The 18,937-nt window shown below is 37.8% G+C and overlaps 3 protein-coding genes across 6 annotated transcripts; 2 read left to right on the top strand and 1 right to left on the bottom strand.

Moving 5' to 3' along the window:
* Positions 1-4: 4 nt before the first annotated feature.
* LOC143218150 (uncharacterized) lies at positions 5-4,521 on the top strand. Of its 2 annotated transcripts, XM_076443171.1 has the most exons (7): positions 5-222; positions 305-524; positions 622-801; positions 2,051-2,330; positions 2,393-2,517; positions 3,483-3,603; positions 3,674-4,521. In XM_076443171.1, exons 1-7 carry the CDS (start codon positions 5-7, stop codon positions 3,748-3,750), a joined length of 1,221 nt encoding a protein of 406 aa, XP_076299286.1. In that variant the 3' UTR covers positions 3,751-4,521. The 2 variants fall into 2 exon arrangements, with proteins under 2 accessions (XP_076299286.1, XP_076299285.1); XM_076443170.1 differs by having other exon boundaries at positions 3,483-4,521.
* On the bottom strand, positions 2,548-17,204 carry LOC143218148 (facilitated trehalose transporter Tret1). Of its 3 annotated transcripts, XM_076443167.1 has the most exons (5): positions 17,045-17,204; positions 15,976-16,036; positions 7,215-7,371; positions 5,775-6,220; positions 2,548-4,931 (listed from the first exon to the last, which is right to left on the bottom strand). In XM_076443167.1, exons 3-5 carry the CDS (start codon positions 7,333-7,335, stop codon positions 4,011-4,013), a joined length of 1,488 nt encoding a protein of 495 aa, XP_076299282.1. In that variant the 5' UTR covers positions 7,336-7,371; positions 15,976-16,036; positions 17,045-17,204; the 3' UTR covers positions 2,548-4,010. The 3 variants fall into 3 exon arrangements, with proteins under 3 accessions (XP_076299282.1, XP_076299283.1, XP_076299284.1); XM_076443168.1 differs by lacking the exon at positions 15,976-16,036; XM_076443169.1 differs by lacking the exons at positions 15,976-16,036; positions 17,045-17,204 and adding an exon at positions 11,402-11,550.
* On the top strand, positions 10,763-15,343 carry LOC143218153 (globin-like). The gene is made up of 4 exons (XM_076443177.1): positions 10,763-10,911; positions 11,478-11,658; positions 13,670-13,895; positions 14,550-15,343. Exons 2-4 carry the CDS (start codon positions 11,504-11,506, stop codon positions 14,679-14,681), a joined length of 513 nt encoding a protein of 170 aa, XP_076299292.1. The 5' UTR covers positions 10,763-10,911; positions 11,478-11,503; the 3' UTR covers positions 14,682-15,343.
* Positions 17,205-18,937: the final 1,733 nt, after the last annotated feature.

Here is an 18,937-nt window from a genome sequence, read left to right as displayed (position 1 = left end):
AGAGATGCACAATGAGGGAAACGATTTTCAATTATTGTGCGAATGTGTCAAAATATCTTGCACGAAAAATATGGGGAACCTAATGACAGCGTGTGCAGCGAAAACGAAACAACACCACGAGGGGCTTCCCCTAATCGAGAGCAAAGACTTTGAGATAATACAAACGATTTGGAAAACTGTGGAAAAGGATAGTGCGTACTACGGGTTTACGATGTATACGACGTAATTATTTCTCCTTTTCATTAACCACTGAACAATCTGGTTGCGTTGATAATTACTATAAAATAATCGTATGAACTTGCAGACTTTTTAAAAATTACCCCCAATACGCAAAATACTTCGAAGACGAGTCAATACCGGAGTTCGTACGCGAGGCTAAAGTTAAAAAAAAATTCACCATTATTTACGACATCATAGCCGTATTGTTTATCAATTATAATGTCAAGCCTGCCCAGAGGGACTATCTCCTCGGCTACATCGCGATGCTACACAAAGACATGGGGCTGACAATACAAGATATCGAAGTGTGTACAGCGTGGAAATAATTGCATTTTCCAAATTCATTAAGAACGTTACAGAAGTTTACTCGAGTTGATTTTTGATTGATCGACGATATTTTAGAATTTTGTATCGTGTATCGTGGAGGCTTTATGCACAGAGCTACCGCAACTGATGACCCCGGACAACGTTATAGTGCAAATGAAGTATTTCAACGTTGTATCCGAGTCAATGATACTGCTGATGGAAAAACACAACACGAAGATCGACGAAATGTCACGTTTAACAGGCAAAGACGATAGAGTACGTATTTTTCATACTGTTCTATTGTCTACAAACATAAACATTTCCTTATACAGATCGAGTGTCACAGTTAAATGTGAGATCACCTCAACATCTGCCTCACTTGCTTTTCTCAAAGTTATTTTTTAACTATATTTCGAGATCATTAATATTTTTTTCGCACGGAACATCATAGTAAAATATAAGTAAAACGACACGCATCGAAAGATGTAAGAATCTGTGGATTTTAAGCAAAAACTGAAAAGTCGCGAAGAACTATGATTTTCACGACATTTAACCGCTTGTAGCTCTCGAGTATGTTAATCGATTTTGATGATATTTTCAGCATGTGTATAACTAACATAGATCTACGAAACATATATTTTAAATTTTCACATTAAGGGCCCAAATAAAAAAATTTTTAAAAATGCTTTTTTTATTTTTGCATGTAACCTTGTAAATTGTAATTTTTTGAAAATATTTTTTGCAGATCATTTAGTAAACCAATGCTTCTAATTGCTTACAAAACATCATGTCGTTTGGTACAATTATAAAAAAGTTATAATGTTTTAAAGTGCGTTCAAATACTTGAAATACTTTCGTGGTTCATTGTATATACAGGGTGTAGCCGGATGGTAGTACAGCCGAGCAGGGGGTGATACTACATGTGAAAATAAGTCGAAAAAAAGTAATAACATTTTTTCGTTTGACGCTTCGTTTTTGAGAAAGTCGAGTTTATTAAAGTTCCGCCAGGTTCGCGTGCTATAGTATACATATGCACAAAGTAGAACTGGTTGATCATGGTCAGACGTGTCCGACGATTCCTATGCAATAGCACGTGTATTCGCTGCATTTTCAAACTCGATTTTCTCGAAAACGTAGTGTCAAACCAAAAAATGTTATTTCTTTTTTTTGACTTATTTTTATATGTAGTATCACCCTCTGCTCGGTTGTACCACGCGTCCAGCCACACCCCGAATACACCCTGTATATAGTTTTTTACGTTCTATAACAATCTCAAATTAAAATAATATAATGTCCCGTTCGAAAAAATACCGATGACCTTGAAATCTCGTTAAAGAATGACTTTGACAAAAATTCTTTCGATCATTATATTTACCCCCTGATGCAGTATAACATCGTCCTGAGAAATTTCTTTTTGTACAGCGATATATAAAGCAGGTATATTTATGTGATCCCATTTAGCTCTGAGCACTGTATTTTGTTGAATACATATAAAACTCCAAAATGAAACGTACATTTTCAATAGATTTTCAGTCCGTGCTTCACAAGACAGACAGACATGATGTATAATTACCCATTGAAATATTGGTTATACAAAAAACGCTACTGGGAGTATCGAAGGGCCGTTTGGGCGTCGCTAGAAATGGGACCAGCGGTGGGCACCGCTGCCGTAATAACTGACAACCGCAAAATGCACTTGCAGCAGCGTCGAAGATCTATGGAATTGAGGCGAGCTGCTAGTCAGAGACGACAACGCTCGGCGGCCGCGAAGAATCGTTCTAGCTCCGACAGTGACCCGAACACAGGTAACCAAAAATCCCAGCTGTTTTTATCATAGTCATTTAGCACAATAAGATCGTTTTTCCAGAGCATAATAGAACCGGAAAACGCAAGCCTGTACCAGGCACCTGGCAACTCCCAAATCTACTTACAAAGAAGCTGATTAACGCCAATACAGCTCCCAAACGGCTCACCATGGAGACTATACACGAGGTAAAAAAATTTATAAATTTTTCGTATTACAAAAAAATAAATTTATTGTATACTGGATGCCCCATTTGGAGTTTTGCACGCACAATTATTTACCAAACTATAGTTCGTTGTAAAAAATATTTTAAATAAAACTTATTCTGTTCCGAGGCGGGACATCTTATGTTGGTCACAAATCTTCTCTAGGTGGATATGCTTTGGGTAGGGGTTGATTCTACATGTAAACACCAATCGAAGAAAATAACGAAATTACACATCGATTTTTTGAACGCCTTGTTTTCAAGAAAATCCAGTTTAAAGATCCGTCGGGTTCCGCGTGGCACAATATATGCAGAAGTAGAATGGGTTGGTCATGGTCAGACGCATCAGACGATGACTATTCAATAGAACGCGTATACAATGCATTTTCAAACTCAATTTTTTCAAGACCGTAGCTTCGCATGAAAAAATTGTATTTCATATCTTTTTCTTATATTTTTTATAAGGAATTACCTCATGCCCATTTGTAGAGATGTACACCTCTGGATCGGTGGACATTTGTAAGAGAAACTTGCCGGAAAGTTGTTTGTAACAAAGAAAATTGATGTTAAAGTTTGTTTTCGCATAATTACCTTCTACTCATCGAGAAGAGAAGAAGTTTCAAAGGAGCCACATGTCGCAAACAAATAGTTATCGAGATATAAGCTGTTAAAGTTCTTGCAAAATTTAATTGTGTGGAGTCGTAACGTATAGCGTTATAATTATAACTAAGTTATAACGCATTATTTTGTAAACATAACAATAATGTGTCTATCCAAATTTTTGACCATTTTTCCAATAGTATATACCTCAAGAAATAAATTTGGTAAATAATTCCTCAGGGAAGCATCTTTACAATCATAATAATCGCAAATTAACAATAAAGAAACCCGTTATTCTGACGGGTCACCGTAAACCTACTGTTAATAATAACACTATTCTAAATGCAGATGCTATATGACAAAACTCGGAAGGACAGGAGCAGGGTTGAAAATAATGATCCTCCGATAGAGATCCAGAAGAATCATGAACCAACTTTGTCAATGCCGGCGAATCCTCAGTCGTCAAAAGGTATGTTGCCTTCATTAATAATTCTTTGTTCAGTATTGTTTCAGAAATTTGTTATATTTTATCTTCGTAGGAACGACTGCGAGTGTCAACGGGAACAACGCGGCAAGAGAGCGTAAAAGACAACGCGATAGTTTTTCGCATCAGTAGCCGGAGGGATGTCATACAAGACGTAATCACGTTCCAAAAGGATGTAACATGTTTTAAATACTTATTAAATTAATGTTCGATTGTCTTTCTATTATTCTCGACGCATTATTTACTTACTTCCAATCACTAATTACTTCTCTAATATTCTCGACTCAAAATTTTCGGGTTCTCGCACGCTTCAAGAACGGGACGCATCCCAAATATTCGGTTATCTTTTATTCCTATTATATTACACAATGTACAAGATCATAGCAGTGTCCTTAAGCCAGTTGCTCCTTGGTTTCGGTAATTTCCTTTTCCTCTTCCTCGATGTCCTTCTTGGTAGTGTTCATGAGCTCTTTCTGGATGTCGAAGAAAGACTTCTTCGACGTCTCCGGCATTATAAAGATGGCCAAGATGGCAAGAATCAGCTCGACACCGGCAAAAATATAGAAAATCGTCTCTTCGCCCGCGGCTTTACTTATAGGCTCGTAGGATTTCGAAACGATAAGACCTAGCGCGGCTCCTATGGTGTTTATCACAGCTGACGCCCACATCTTTACACCTAGCGGGAAGATCTCTGAGGAGACAATCGCTGGGATGCTGCCTAGACCAATGCTGTTGACTACATGATAAACTATTAGCAACACAGCGGGTACTAGAGCATACGATTTAACATTTATCGAGATGAAACGGTTGTAGAGAAGAAAGTAAGTTCCAATCAAGGCTAAGCAAATTACAGTGCCAAACGCCGAAAACAGATACAGAGGCTTCCTGCCGACCCTGTCGATGATAAATACTGCTATAAAGCAAGAAAATATGCTGATTGCTCCTAGAATAAGCAGCAACCTGTCCGTGCCAAGGTTCGAATGTATGTCGTCGAACAAAACCCCAACGTATGACTGGATCGCCATCACCCCCGACAACTGCTGGCCCAGTATCAGCACCAGCATGATGTACAGAGCTTTCCTGTTCACCGGTTTCGTGAACAACTCTTTCAGGCTACCCTTCTTCTCCAGTTCTATGAACTTCGTCATCTCTTCTATCGTCTCGGTGTTCGTCGTGTCGCGCCTCAGCCAGATCAAAGATAAGTTCGCGTCTTTCTCATTGTTCTTCTTCAAGTAATAGTATGGTGACTCCGGCAGCCAGGGTAACCAGATGAGCACGAGGATTGTCGGTACCAGGCAGATTAGTGCTAACAACTGGCAGAATAATTTTTCTAGTTAGCTGGGATGAACGTTGATGTTCAACACGGATTTTAATTGGTACAATAAGCTATAACACGGTCGTGCTTGGCGAGAAGCAATACAAATGAGGCGAATGCCGAGAGTTGTACAGTCCGCCAAATTATTACCATACCTCCATGTGTAATTTCTTCGCAACGTTTAATTCAGTTTTATCCCTTTGCACTATTACATCGAGTCAGGCTCGTGACGAGGATTTCGAACAGAATTCACGAAATATGTATGTTTTAAACCAAAATAAAATTCTAGGGAATTATGAATGACAAAGAACCTTTAATCAACGCAACCGCAAAAACAAATCGCGTTACAAGGGGTTAAGAAGAGAATTAAATGTAGCTTCTGTATCTTGCAATTAATATAAATCACGTATTAAGGGAGTCTTTTTCCAGCGGACGACACTCGCGCGTGAACACTCACACAACACTAGACCACGTATACGTACGCGAGGATTGCAAGGGTCCGAATTCCATTCTGATTTCTCGATAATGCAAAGGCGGGGTTTTTTAGTAGTCAAAATCGCTAGATGAAAGATCAATCCAGGGCGCTGTTTGCCTCAAAAGTACTTCTTTTACGTTTCCGAGCAATGGTTTTGCAATATTTGGCTGCATGTTGCCCGTCGGAGACGCTCTCTGCATAATCGAGAAATCAGAATGGAATCCCGGACCCTTGCAATCCTCGCGTACGTATACTATATAGGTGGTCTAGCGTTGTGTGAGTGTACCCTAGCGGTGTGCGAGTGTTCACGCGCGAGCGTCGTCTGCTGGAAAAGACCCCCTTGAAGCTGTCAATCTTCAGTATTACCTTCGGGTCGACCAAAGGTCCAATTCCATAAATGATAACGTATCCTGCGTTCAGGAAAATACTGATCATCATGTTCGCAGCTCCTCTGATCCTGGTCTCAACAATTTCCCCGATAAATAGAGGAGCGGCAGCAAAAATAGCGCCGGTGGGCATGCCTGTTAAAAGTCGCCCTACGAAAAGGAGGACCCAACTTTTGGCAAAGTAGAGGATTATCCAGCCGGCACCAAATGGCAAACACGTTGCAATGAGAAACAATTTCCTGCCGATCCGGTCTACCAGCAAAGCAGCCGAGAAGGGTCCGATTATGGCACCAATTGACAGTGCTGTGACCACCCAGGACCTCTGCTCTGAGGTCATCTTGATAGGCGAGTTGTCCTCGTCGTAGTAGCGCAGGGTGACCGATGGCCAGGCATAGCATAATCCGCACACGAGAAACGTTAGATTCACTTTAAATAAAATCAATTAATAAGTTAGTCTCCGAATCTTACAACATTTACAGCAAAATTGAGTCAATTCTCCAAATTAATCTACTATAGTTATATTTTAAACTACTAGTTGTCATTAGCTTGCCACTAGCTACAATGATAGATTAATAAATAAATCGTGTTGCAAGTGGATCGCTTTTGATTTAACTGAACTAAATGGAGAATTCGGATACCATCAGTTCTGATGATCTACTAAAACACGCATTAAACAAGTAAACACAATTTAAATTGCGCCGCGTTTGGACTCATTTCAATCACTATATGTGTACATATAATACAAAATGGTAATAATATTTATTGTAAATTAATGAAAATAACAGTCAATAACAAAATATGTACTTCGAGCTTCTTTCTTTAACACCAGATGTCGTGTCCTGTCTGTAACGCTACCAGTCGCTTTACTGTTTCCATATTGTATCACAGAATCCATATTGTTATGAACTGTATTTTGTTTACAATGTTTATAATTATGCTGCGGATTTACTGCATTCATAACAACAATTAGTAGATCGAATGCAGAACATCATAAGATTTAAAGAATTCAAAAATACTGTTGTATCATTTTCGACTCATTAAAATTATTCAAACAAGAAATGAATGTCTATGTAGCTCCTGTATTTTGCAGTGAATGCAGACAATTTTTCTTCTGCGTAAGAATCCGTAGTCTATGTATAACAAAATTGTTGTCATGCCAATCTTACTTGTCTTACCTTACTTTACATATATAATAATAGAATAGCTTTGTTTTCAACGTTGCAGTGGTTCTAGCAATTTAGATTGAAAGAAAGCACGTAATATGCGTGGGTTGAATGCCTAAGTATTTCCTGATAGAGACACTGCTACATTGTAAACACAACATGTTGCAATTACGTAGGGCGCCGAGCAATAGTCGTCGATACGTATCAATCGTAATACGAAGATTACTTGCTTTAAAATAATCGATAAAAGTAATTACCAACGACAGAGGCGATTATCTGCGGATAGATCGAGATCTTATCCTTCTTCTTATCATCAGACTGTGTCTGTCCATCGATCTCTTCCGCTACTTTATCGGCTATTTTCTCTGTTTCCGTCATTTTATCGTTGTAACTTTTATCCTCTTTCGGTTCGGTCTGCAAACAATTCAATTAGAATCTTAATAATTTGTGTGTATACAATATTCACGACACTGAATGTTCTCTTGTTGGCTAATGAAGAATACGTATACAGGGTCTACCAAAAATGTAGTACTCCATCCGGCTGCTCTTTACTTTACCGGACTCAAAATTTGTGCCATTCTCCTATAAATTATCATGTATTTGGTATGTAATCCAGTAGATTTGTACCCTGGGCGGCTGCAGATCGAAGTTTCGATCCTGTAGGATCAATGGTTCAGGAGTTATGGTTGCTTAAAGTTGAGCAATCTGCAGTGTTTTCGACAGGTAAGGGCGCCCCCATATTGGTGTGTAGTGTCGCGCACCGCTTACCGAGCAGAGCCAGTTGGTTGGTGATTAGGTCGGGGGGGGGGGGGTGACAAGGTAAACGGCTCGTGGTCGTCACTACAAACCAATATGGCGGCGCCCTTACCTGTCAAGAACACTGCAGATTGCTCAACTTTAAGCAAGCATAACTCCTGAACCATTGATCCTACAGGATCGAAACTACAAATCTACTGGATTACATACCAAATACATCATAATTTATAAGACAAAGGCACAAATTTTGAGTCCGGTAAAGTAAAGCTAACCCCTCCATCCTTGAAAGGGGCGATTTCTGAGCTCATTTCAAATAACTTTTTCTTTTGCGAAAATGTTCTCCACGGCTTTGTTAACGAGTTATTAATGAGAAACGCGGACCAATCAGAGCACGGTTACAGCAGACAGATTCCGCCCCATTGGGAGTGTCGTTATGGCATTGGCAGAGCCGGAATCCGTCTGCTGTAGCCGCGCTCTGATTGATCCGTGGTTTTTTGTTAATAACTCCTTAACGAATCCGCCGAGAACATTTTCGTAAAGGAAAAAGTTATTTGAAATGGCCTTGGGAATCGCCCTTTTCAAGGAAATACATTTGTTGGGACACCATGTATGTAATTACTGGACTTAAAGCGTCGACTTAAGACAACGAGCGCATCCACCTTCGAAACGATACGTGATTTGCGCGTGAAATGAACCAGTGTCGCAACTTTGCACCTGCCAGGTGTACATCCGATTTCCTTTGTAGTGCAGAAGATGCACGCGGTGAATTAAAATTGTGATTGTGAACGAGAACTTAAGGTTGCAATGAAAGAGATGAAATACAGTGAACTATAAGGTAGAGTGATGGAAATTGGTTAATTTTGCACCTCGTTACTAACGACAAATATTAAGAGATTACGTTTTTACATCTTTCGATCTTCGGACGGCGGCATTTGGGTCCAGTATGACCCATAGTTGCGAATTTTTCATCTGAATTGTAATTTTCTAGCAGCCAGTTTAACAATTGCCGTAAAGAAAAGATGTGAACAATAATATAAATAAACTATCAATACCACGACCAGTCAAATGAGCGGTTTCGCAAAATTTATCTTATATTTCATTCGAAGTTACGAAAAATAAATTTCCTCATTCAACCACATATTGTTATAAAAATAGCGGGTAATCTATAATACATAAATTCAGTCTTGTAACATTCATAAAACCGTTAGTGTTGAATAATTAATAGATTTCGTATCTTTATGCTAGAATATATAAATATTCGATAGAATTTTAGTACGATTTCTATTTGCGTAGGATCTCTACAGAGACCGCTATCACTAGGAAAAATAAAATTTTATTAGTACGCTGCGGATCTTATGCATCTACAACAAAAATGAGTAAGAGAAACACAAAACAGTAAGAAATCATTTCTTTGAATAAAAAAAACATGAAAATCAGTTTTTATTTCATTCGAATTTGTTGCAATTGGTAGGCAGGTTTCCAATTAGCCCATTTTTACGTTTAATGTTTAACAACTTTTTGTTATGTTTAACAACTTTTTGGAACATTTTTTTCCAAATAAGCGTTGTACGTGTGGCGTGATTTCCACTAATTTACGAACAGATTTGATGGATTGTTCCGTTCTTACGGATTTCTTCCGCTTTTTGGCCAAATGGCACCACTGTGCAGCGTCGCCAGGACACAGTGCAAGGTTAATCGATTAAAGTAATAAACTCGGCGCATCAGGTTAGCCGAGTTAGGTCGTAATTGGTCCCGGACGATTAACCGAATGTCCTTTATCGAGAAACCGCAAATGGAAACGAGGCGGGCGGGCGGTCGTGCCACGATGTCGGGAGGATCGAATACTGGCGAACACGATTATCGGAGCTCGGATTATAAGGTCGGAATTGTTGTCGATTGTTTTTCAATTATTTCCCTCTTTATTTTCTATTGCTTTCAGCCAATTTTTCATTGTCTTCAATTATTCTGCAAGTGTCGATATTCTGTAGCGCGCAAATAATCGAAATGGCAATTCTCAAATTAATTGGAAAATATCACACAATTCCAAACGATTTTAAACGAAAATTTTACACATACATGTCTATGTAATAAATATAAACTTTCTTTTTCTTCTAGGAAATTACGATCAACGAAGAAGTTCTGGCCACTGTAATCGTGAAAGAAATCGTAGCTCAAGGGTTTAACTATCAATTATTTTTCAACAACTTTGTTCACCTTTCAAAAACATGTACTACGTTCCATCAAATACGCGATCGGTACTTAAGTACAACGACATCTCCAAAAGGGCAGAAACTTATTCCCATATCCAATCAATTTTTCAATAAATATAAAAATCCTTAATTAATTTATTTAAAATGAAACTATTACCAATGATTTCTCAGCAACTCTATTGACACTTTCAATTAATTGGATAACCTCAGCTTAACCCTTCATATAAACACAAAACTGTGGTGTGAATTCATTGGGAACGACAAAAATGGGAATGTGACCAAACGTGACCCAAGATTATAAACAGTCAGCCCATCATTGCGAGGGTATACAAACCCTTTTGAACTCTTTGGCTCAGAATCGTGTATTCACGGGTAGAATCACGTAGTGTCACATTCGTACGAGTCAATTCCAATGAGTTCTGGCTATATAAATGTTCCCCTTTAAATCAAGTTAACTTTACAGATTCTGCTAGTCCGGCAATAGTTAGGTAATTTTATTTGGTTTTCATCAATTGCTCTTAGATCCCGCATTGCCAGTGCGTTAAGAGCGTGCATCCTTATTTCGATAATATTAAATCATTTACAAATATGTCAGTACTACAATTTTAGTTATTTTCCCCTTTATTCACTCGAGCACCGAATTGCAAGGATCAATCGCCGATCGATGGTGATCATCGGGCGCCAGGACAGTCGGCGGGTCACGCTGGACGCCAAAAGATGGCCTGGAGTCAAACGAATGATTGACAAACTGCTCTGAGCCGAGACGGTGGCTTTCGCTTCAGTTGTTTTAATCGTTTAAACGCGTGGCATTAATGGCGTCGGCGTCGCCTTGGAGGGGATAGATGTAAAACAGCATTAGACAGCCCGAGGCGGTGGTTAGTCCAGCACTGAGAGGAACCGAGCTAGTCGCCATCCAACCGTGTCACCGATTCAGTGAATTGAAACACGACGGCACACCGTGGCACGTGACATATCATACGAAATTACGGTAATTGTCTCGGCTCCGATCAAAACGGTCGCTCGCTCGCTCCCGCGATCGCGACGATCTAGCCGGATCAATACGCGTCTCCCGAAATCACCACAGAGACACCATTCTTTTCGATCGCTCATTCATCTATCCAACAAGCCCACGTTGATCGACGCACCGGAGATTCTTGTAAAATGTTGTCACCGCCTGGAGCTACCGCAAACAACAGAATCTTAAACCATAATTCAATTCTTGCCCAAAATATTTGAGAAAAAATCAAAAACTAATAAATGGTAGTCGTTCCTGTCGGAAGGTAGCTTTTGTTGCAGCAATCGTTCTGCAATTAGGCAATTTTCGGTGCTCGCAACGTCCAAATAGCTTCCAATTTTAGTTAACGTTACTTTTCTCCAAAATGTCGAAAATAAAGCGCACGGCGGCTTTGTGGGGATTTCGAGTAACTCTGAATCCACTTCGATATCGTTAGCCTCGTCTCAAGAATTTTCTATTGTACTTCTTGCTATGGTTTAAGTTTTGGAGATCCTCGTCTGTGCCGACTTGAGCAGAAGTTTGTGATTCTCTTGTGAAAGATCGTAGTACTTGAACGTCACTGGCCATGGGAGCCTTTCTGCGATTCTTCGGGATCTCCACCGATGACAACCGCGTGGATCAAGCGACGGGACTGACGGAGAAACAGAAGAAATTGGTGCATAACACGTGGGCCGTGATCAGAAAGGATGAAGTGGGCTCCGGGGTCGCTGTGATGAGCGCGTAAGTGCATCGTCGCGCGCGTAAGCGCGTTTGTCCGGTTTTGACAGTCGGGTTTGCGAGACCGACTCTGATAATCCGGTGGCGTCATAGATCTGTTATAACCGGACCTATTACTTTCTACACGAAGACACTGACAAGTCCGGGTCATGCACGTTGACTGATAAACACAGCTTGTCACTGCAGTTGCATCAACTCTTCAGCGTGAATGCTTTTCTCTTATTCAACAAATAATGATTTGCAGGCTGAATCTAGTCAAGATTATCTAGAGTGGAGTGTAACTCTGTTTTCATTGGAGATAAAGAAAATTGCACAAGCTAATCTTACACTGTTTATCGATAGGTCAGCCATTTTTTATAAAAGTGCATCAGCGTAGTTACAAAATGCAATTGAACTTCTTCGTCTCCTTTCCAAGTTCATAAACGAATATTTAACGAATTTGTATGTGTCCAAATCTAAACTGTTAATTTTTAACATGATTTCGGACAACGAAATTTCTAATAAGTCTCAGTTTTTGAAAAATATGAGTTCTTGTGAAAAACGTGCCCTCCAGTTATATCTGTCTTATACACATGCATAGTACTTAATTATTTCTATGCACTCTTGGATGCCAGTCGCAAAATTATAAAAAAAATTATAAAAAAACACTACTAGACACACACAATTGTTAAAATCATCGAGATACTTCCATGAAAAATTATGAAATACATTTCTTTATTCAAGTAATGTAATAAAAATTGCTGAACATTTAAATAAACTCACTGTTTCAATTTTTACAAGGCAACAGGTACTTTTATTTTTCATTTTACACGGTAAAACATTCTTTTAAAGATGTTAACTGTTTAATGCTTCCAAGAGCCAACATTTAAACTGTTTGTGCTAATCGTTCTGCTAAACTTCTTATGAGATTTTCAGTATCTATACCGGCTGGAGCGGAAATCGTATAATAGAACAACCTGGCAGAGAGGTGATTCTATAGAAATAAATTTTTTAAAATTTGATGCAACATTGTTTCATCCGAAGCTTCGATTTTGAGAAAATCGAGTTTGAAAATGCAGTGAATACGTGTGCTATTGTATAGTAATCGTCTGACGCGTCTGATCATGACCAGCCAATTCTACTTCTTGATCTTCAAACTCGATTCTCTCGAAAACGAACCGTCGAACGAAGAAATGTTATTCCTTTCTTTCGATCTATTTTTACGTGTAAAATCACCACCTGTCAGCTTGTACTACGATTTCCACCCTGTATAATTTACTAGTTTTGTTTCATTAAAATACGATTATGCATAGCTACAGCCCGGACGCATTGAGTCAGTAATGGCGACCGTGGCGACAAGACTCCAAGTATTGTTACTGTATGACGATTTTTCTAATCTGTTCAAACTAAAAATACAGATTAAATCTCATTTGTTTTAAAAGTGGCGTGTTTTTTACAAAAACTTATGTTTCATAACCGAGTGGATATTTTAAATCACCAAACTCATTTGAATATTTCATATACTTTCTTAGATTTTAACATAGAATGGGTTTAATATTCTTCATGTTCAACACAGAAATATTGTAATTATACTCTGTAATGTTGTCTAACAATATCTTATATAGTAACTGTTTTCTGTTCTACATAAAGTATAATTTCTCTATTCTCTAGAATTTATGAAATAAGTTAGTATTTCTTAACATAGTACATAAATCATTCGTCCAACAAACGACCAGTACGATAAACGCAATAGTTCCAGCAGAATTGCTTAAACTACTTTAACAAACGAAATTTTCTGCAGAATGCAGAATGGATTATTTGCAAATGGGATGATTGCTGGCTAGATTAGGGTTGTTCAGCTCGGATTCCCTTCATTACGTGTTCCGGGAGGTCAAGCAGAAATCACAATTTATGATAAGTTTGTGAAATAGTCATTAGAATCCTTCTAAAGTCTTCTTAGAATACTTTGCAAAGATGTATTTTCACATAATTTTTACTGTGTAACGAATAGGATTTGTTGAACGATGGTTTTCAGATTTCTTACCAAATACCCAGAGTATCAACAGTACTTTGAACCGTTCAAGGACATCCCAGTAACCGAACTGCCAGCTAATAAGAGGTTTCAGGCTCATTGTGCGGGCATAATTGCAGCATTAAATACTGTTATCGATTCCTTGCACGACCCGGGATTAATGGAGGCGAGCCTAATCAGCTTGGCTGAGCGACATAAAAAACGCGGACAGAAAAAGGAGGAATTTCAGGTATTTCAATCGCACACTTAAATAATTGAATAATTAATAAGAATTGAATGTCCTCTAAAAAGATACCATTTCTAAAGAAAACAATAACTTGCAGCGCCCGCATCGTCAATGTACTATAAAACGGCAATAAAAAATCGTACATCAATTTTTATGGGGTCGTTGCAAAGAAGAAACTGCAATCTCCAAATTGATTGTGGTTCGAGTCGCGAAAAAAAAATTTTGAGATCTGTACAAATGTTTGAATTTAAAAAAAAGAAACAGAACATTTTCGCTAGTTAGCTGGCGGCACACTTCCCATTCAAAGTGCGATAAAACAGCAAGAAAATGTCCCACATCGATTTTTCCGGGTTCGGTGTAAAGAGGAGACTTCATTGTCTAAATTCGTGCTGGTTTTAGTAGCAGGAAATTCTTTGACATCCGTAGAAACGTTTGAATCTGTGAATTGTTTGAAACAACCTATTGTTGCCTTCGCGCTCCATTTACACCGCAAGATATTTAAACCGGATAAAACCATTTAGCAGGTTAAGAGCAGCGGCTTTGCTCTTAAAAATTAGCCTGGGTATTTTTGGAGAAGTTATAACAATTTCCCCTTAAGATACAGCGATCGAATTTCAACGTGTATTGAGAATCGCAACCTACTTTATTTATTTGTAGAACTTGAAGGAGGTGATAATGGAGGTTCTTCGTCAAGCGCTTGGAAAACAATTCACACCGGAAGTGGCCGAGGCGTGGAGCAAAACCTTGGAAGCAGCGTTCTCGAAGATTTATCAAGTTGTGACTGTTTAAGTATAGATTAAGTGTTCGATACCATACAGTGTGTACAAAAACTAATGGTCATTCGTCCTAAGGGTGAATCTACACTTCTAGATCGATGGACATTTTTACGAGAAACTTGCCGCAAAATTGTTTATAACAAAGAAAATAGGGGTGTGCGAGATTCCCGAAAATGTTCGAGATTCCCGAAAATATCCGAGATTCCCGAGTATGTGCGAGATCCCGAGATGATTCGGGATTCCTGAAAATATACGGGATCCAGCGAAGATTCGGGATTCCCGAGAACATACGGGATTCCCGACAATGTACGGGATATAGAATAAGATGTGGGATTCCCGAAAGTATCGTTATTCGCAATTACTTTCTACAATATTACTAACATAAACATTCCCGACTAATAAGATATGTAATCTTCGAGAAAACAATGGCTGGATTAGATTAACGGACGAGGTTTAAGTAATTATTCATCGCCTATTGTTAGTATAAAAATGTTAAATATTTGTAACGTTTTACTATTATGGTTTTCATTCGTTTCTACCGAAAATGGTGAATTTCGTTATCTTGTAACTTTTATTTCGGTTTATTGTGTACTTATGAATAACACTAATTTTTTTATAATTATTAGACTCGGAAGAGTAGTCTCTGAAGTTTGAATAAATTTTGGATTGTTTAGCTGCGTGGATTTTTTAATCAAGCTGAAATATTCAGGTATCCTTTCCACTTTAATTTTTCTTTAAACTTCCTTTCGTATTGGTAATATAACAATCAAATACTCCATCTTGTCTAAAGCAGGAGTTAAAGACATCAAACATCTGAAGAAGTCAAAGTCTAATGTATAATACCAATATTATTATAGAAAAAAAGGTTCACTGAAGTTTCATAAGAAATGTCTGTTGAAAGCTCAAAGGAAGATATACATTTATTGTGTAATTCACTCTCCGATTTTATCAGTAGACAATATGTAATCATAGTAAAAATTACATTGTACATATATCGTATCTCCCTAAAGATATTGTGATATCGGAAACCCTAGTTGTATTGCTTTTAATCGATGATTAAAAGGATTAAAAGTTATCGCAACAAATGTAGGCATCACTCAAAGTGCCAAGGAAACCTCAGGAAAACAAATTGTATATACATGAATATTCTGAGCTCGTTGCAAAGAAGAAGCTTTGTTTTCCAAATCTACGATGGTTTGAATCGCGTAAAAAATCTGATCACACCAGTAACAACTTTCTTTTGAAGTTGTAAAACTTCTATCCGATTCGACTTGTGGTGCAAAAATATTTGAAATAAAACGACTTACATTTGTGTGAAATGTAGAGGCTTCAAGCTGTTTTCCTCGAAGATATACTGGGCCAAACTTCCTAAACGCCGTCGAAAAGTAAAACTTTCTCAATGAACAATCATTCTCACTTTACCGCGCGATTTCTACTTCGAAAGTATCGCAAATACATCACCGCTTAGCGTTAGCGTTAAAATTCAATGCTGAGCCGCGAAAATTGCCGAAAAGAAGCTCTGAAAATTAGTCTAGTTGTGCGACTATTCTTTACCAAGGTGCAATAAGATCAATTTCGTAACCAGAAATTTTATAGAAGTAAAACTATCTTTTCCCCCAGGAAAATTTCTGTTGAGAAATTATTACCAACGGCACCACTAATATAGTATATATTTTCCAGCTCCCCCGTAAAATCATTGAAATCTGTCAAGAAGCACCATGTACACTTTCAACTTGATTTTAATTGCGAAACCACTCTAAAAGACATTGCGAATTGGCGGTATCGAACAAACAAGTTATACTCTTTAAAACGAGCCTAGGCACGTCGCTGTCCAACTTTTCTGCACAAAGCGGCAACAGTTCTAATATTTTCCAACTCCCGTGAAATCGTTGACATCTGTCAAGAAGCACCATCTACACTATCAACTTGATTTTAATTGCGAAACCACTCTAAAAGACATTGCTAATTAGCGGTATCAAACAAACAAACTATACTCTTTAAAACGAGCCTAGGCACGTCGCTGTCCAACTTTTCTGCACAAAGTGGCAACAGTTCTAATATTTTCCAACTCCCGTGAAATCGTTGAAATCTGTTAAGAAGCACCATGTACACTTTCAACTTGATTTTAATTGCGAAACCACTCTAAAAGACATTGCTAATTAGCGGTATCAAACAAACAAACTATACTCTTTAAAACGAGCCTAGGCACGTCGCTGTCCAACTGTTCTGCACAAAGCGGCAACAATTCTAATATTTTCCAACTCCCGTAAAATCATTGAAATCTGTTAAGAAGCACCTTGATTTCAACTTGATTTTGATTGCAAAACCACCGTCCGAGACAGTGCTAATTAACGGTATCAAATGAGCAAGCTTTACCCTTTAAAATGAGCCTGGGCACATTCCCATCCGATTTGTCTCCACGATGTGACAGCAGTTGAAAGATCGATAGTCTCCAATGCGAAATCTAGTAGTCCTTTGACAGCGTTAAACGTTTAATACCCGTAACACTGTTCGACACCAAAATGACTGAACTTTCACCAAACCGCTGCTATAAACCAACGTGATAGCTTACCTGGGTCACCTCGATGTTACTTTCGCATGGAGTGTTCACCAACTGCGGTATAATATATAAATGTTCGACTTTATTGACACTGAACATCTTGAACGAATGATAAGATCGATGTTCCATCATTAGAAATAACGATAATCATTGCGGTCTTGTACGTTCCGATTGCGATCATGTCCTCATGTTGCAAAATGTGTTGTTCCGTAGAATTTATCGTCGCCCCAGTCAATATAATCAGTAATTGGTTATCTCACGGCATTTTTCTGTTCTAATGTGGTCTTCCGCATTATCAGTCACATTACTTGTCACTGTTCTTTTTATATTAATTTACTTATCTAACCTTGGACGGGACGCTCGAACAATGATGTACTATTTACAGTTAAAAATAATTTCATAGCTTCTTCCTTGATTTTAAGTTTTATACTTATATTGTCATATTCGATAAAGAACAATGTGGGCTTCTAAAGCCGAGCTTGTAATTTTAAATTAAGTTTAGTGATACGACCGTGTTGTTAGAAAGCAGCACATCTTCTGCTGTAGTTTGTATGCTTGATTCTTTTGGTCCAAGTAAATATGACGGGAAGATGATGGGGTCCATAGGGTAGCTAGAATAGAAAATTGTGAGAAAATTAGACGTGTAATTTTTTACATATTTTGTACATAATTCTTTTCTTATGAATTTACTGAATCAAACTTGAGTTGAACTCTGTATCATCAAGGAACTTTGGTATCCTCTTTTAGATAATATAATCCCAAAGGAAGCTATTGCGTTATATGGCGTAATATCGATCATTGTAATAGATTAAATCGTGATTGACATTAATTACGATAAAGACCGAGCATTTCCAATTATTCCGCAGATTTCGAAATGCCTCAAATTGCTTTGGGGATTATCACATTTCATCGACAATTAATTAATGGTAGCACCTTGTATCAGTATCGTCAATTACTTTCAACTACCTGCACATTCAATCCGATTATATTAGTTCTTTAAAAATTCAATTATCCTCAATCATTTTCAACTGACTGCAATAATTACTTCTAATTGTATATAGCATTACATAATTATCCTGTTATTAAATTATATTGCATAATTATATCATTCTTACTCAATAACTCTATCGACCTTCAATTCATGTTTTCTTTTGACAATTCCAATATATTTCATATGCTTTCTCAATTACCTTTCTAATTATTTTCAGTTTATTGAAAAATCGACCATTTTATCATGTTTTATTAAATCGTTTTCTTGTCTGTCTGTTTGTCTGTTCGGTACAAATTTTGTTATTCAATTACATACTTCCATTACCGATGAAGTAAGCCATTGTCGATTGCTTTTACCTATAAATTGAATCATTTTACTACGTTTTTATTAACTCGCTTTCTTGTCTGTGAGTTTGTCTGTTCGGTACAAATTTTGCAATTGATTTTAAACTAACTTCCCGATGAGCTAGAGACTTGAAACTTTAAACACAGCCCAGAACTGAATGACAATGCAATATTACTACAAAAAATTTTAATATACCACGTTTTTAAGACGGACTAAAAAGTATAAAATAATTTTTCCTAGCTCCACACAGATTCCTAACCCCATACAGATAGTCCTGAAAATTTTGTGATTGTGAATTTTTAATAGCTATGAAAATACTTGTAAGATTTAGAACGAAAAACGTGGGGCGCAAGATAATAGTAAGGAGCAGGTT

The sequence above is a fragment of the Lasioglossum baleicum genome, chromosome 18 (genome assembly GCF_051020765.1).
Source record: "Lasioglossum baleicum chromosome 18, iyLasBale1, whole genome shotgun sequence".
NCBI lineage: Eukaryota > Metazoa > Arthropoda > Insecta > Hymenoptera > Halictidae > Lasioglossum > Lasioglossum baleicum.
This window is presented reverse-complemented; position numbering and strand designations above follow the sequence as displayed.

Excerpts from the sequence above, each read along its gene's own strand:
- LOC143218148 (XM_076443167.1), bottom strand. The coding sequence starts at position 7,335 with ATGACGGAAACAGAGAAAATAGCCGATAAAGTAGCGGAAGAGATCGAT. Across the intron at positions 6,221-7,214 it reads GATAATCGCCTCTGTCGTTG|TGAATCTAACGTTTCTCGTG; the intron begins GTAATTACTTTT and ends TTTTATTTAAAG. Across the intron at positions 4,932-5,774 it reads GACCTTTGGTCGACCCGAAG|TTGTTAGCACTAATCTGCCT; the intron begins GTAATACTGAAG and ends TTATTCTGCCAG.
- LOC143218150 (XM_076443170.1), top strand. The coding sequence starts at position 5 with ATGCACAATGAGGGAAACGATTTTCAATTATTGTGCGAATGTGTCAAA. Across the intron at positions 802-2,050 it reads TAACAGGCAAAGACGATAGA|ATTTTCAGTCCGTGCTTCAC; the intron begins GTACGTATTTTT and ends CATTTTCAATAG. Across the intron at positions 2,518-3,482 it reads CCATGGAGACTATACACGAG|ATGCTATATGACAAAACTCG; the intron begins GTAAAAAAATTT and ends TTCTAAATGCAG.
- LOC143218153 (XM_076443177.1), top strand. The coding sequence starts at position 11,504 with ATGGGAGCCTTTCTGCGATTCTTCGGGATCTCCACCGATGACAACCGC. Across the intron at positions 11,659-13,669 it reads GGGGTCGCTGTGATGAGCGC|ATTTCTTACCAAATACCCAG; the intron begins GTAAGTGCATCG and ends GATGGTTTTCAG. Across the intron at positions 13,896-14,549 it reads AGAAAAAGGAGGAATTTCAG|AACTTGAAGGAGGTGATAAT; the intron begins GTATTTCAATCG and ends ATTTATTTGTAG.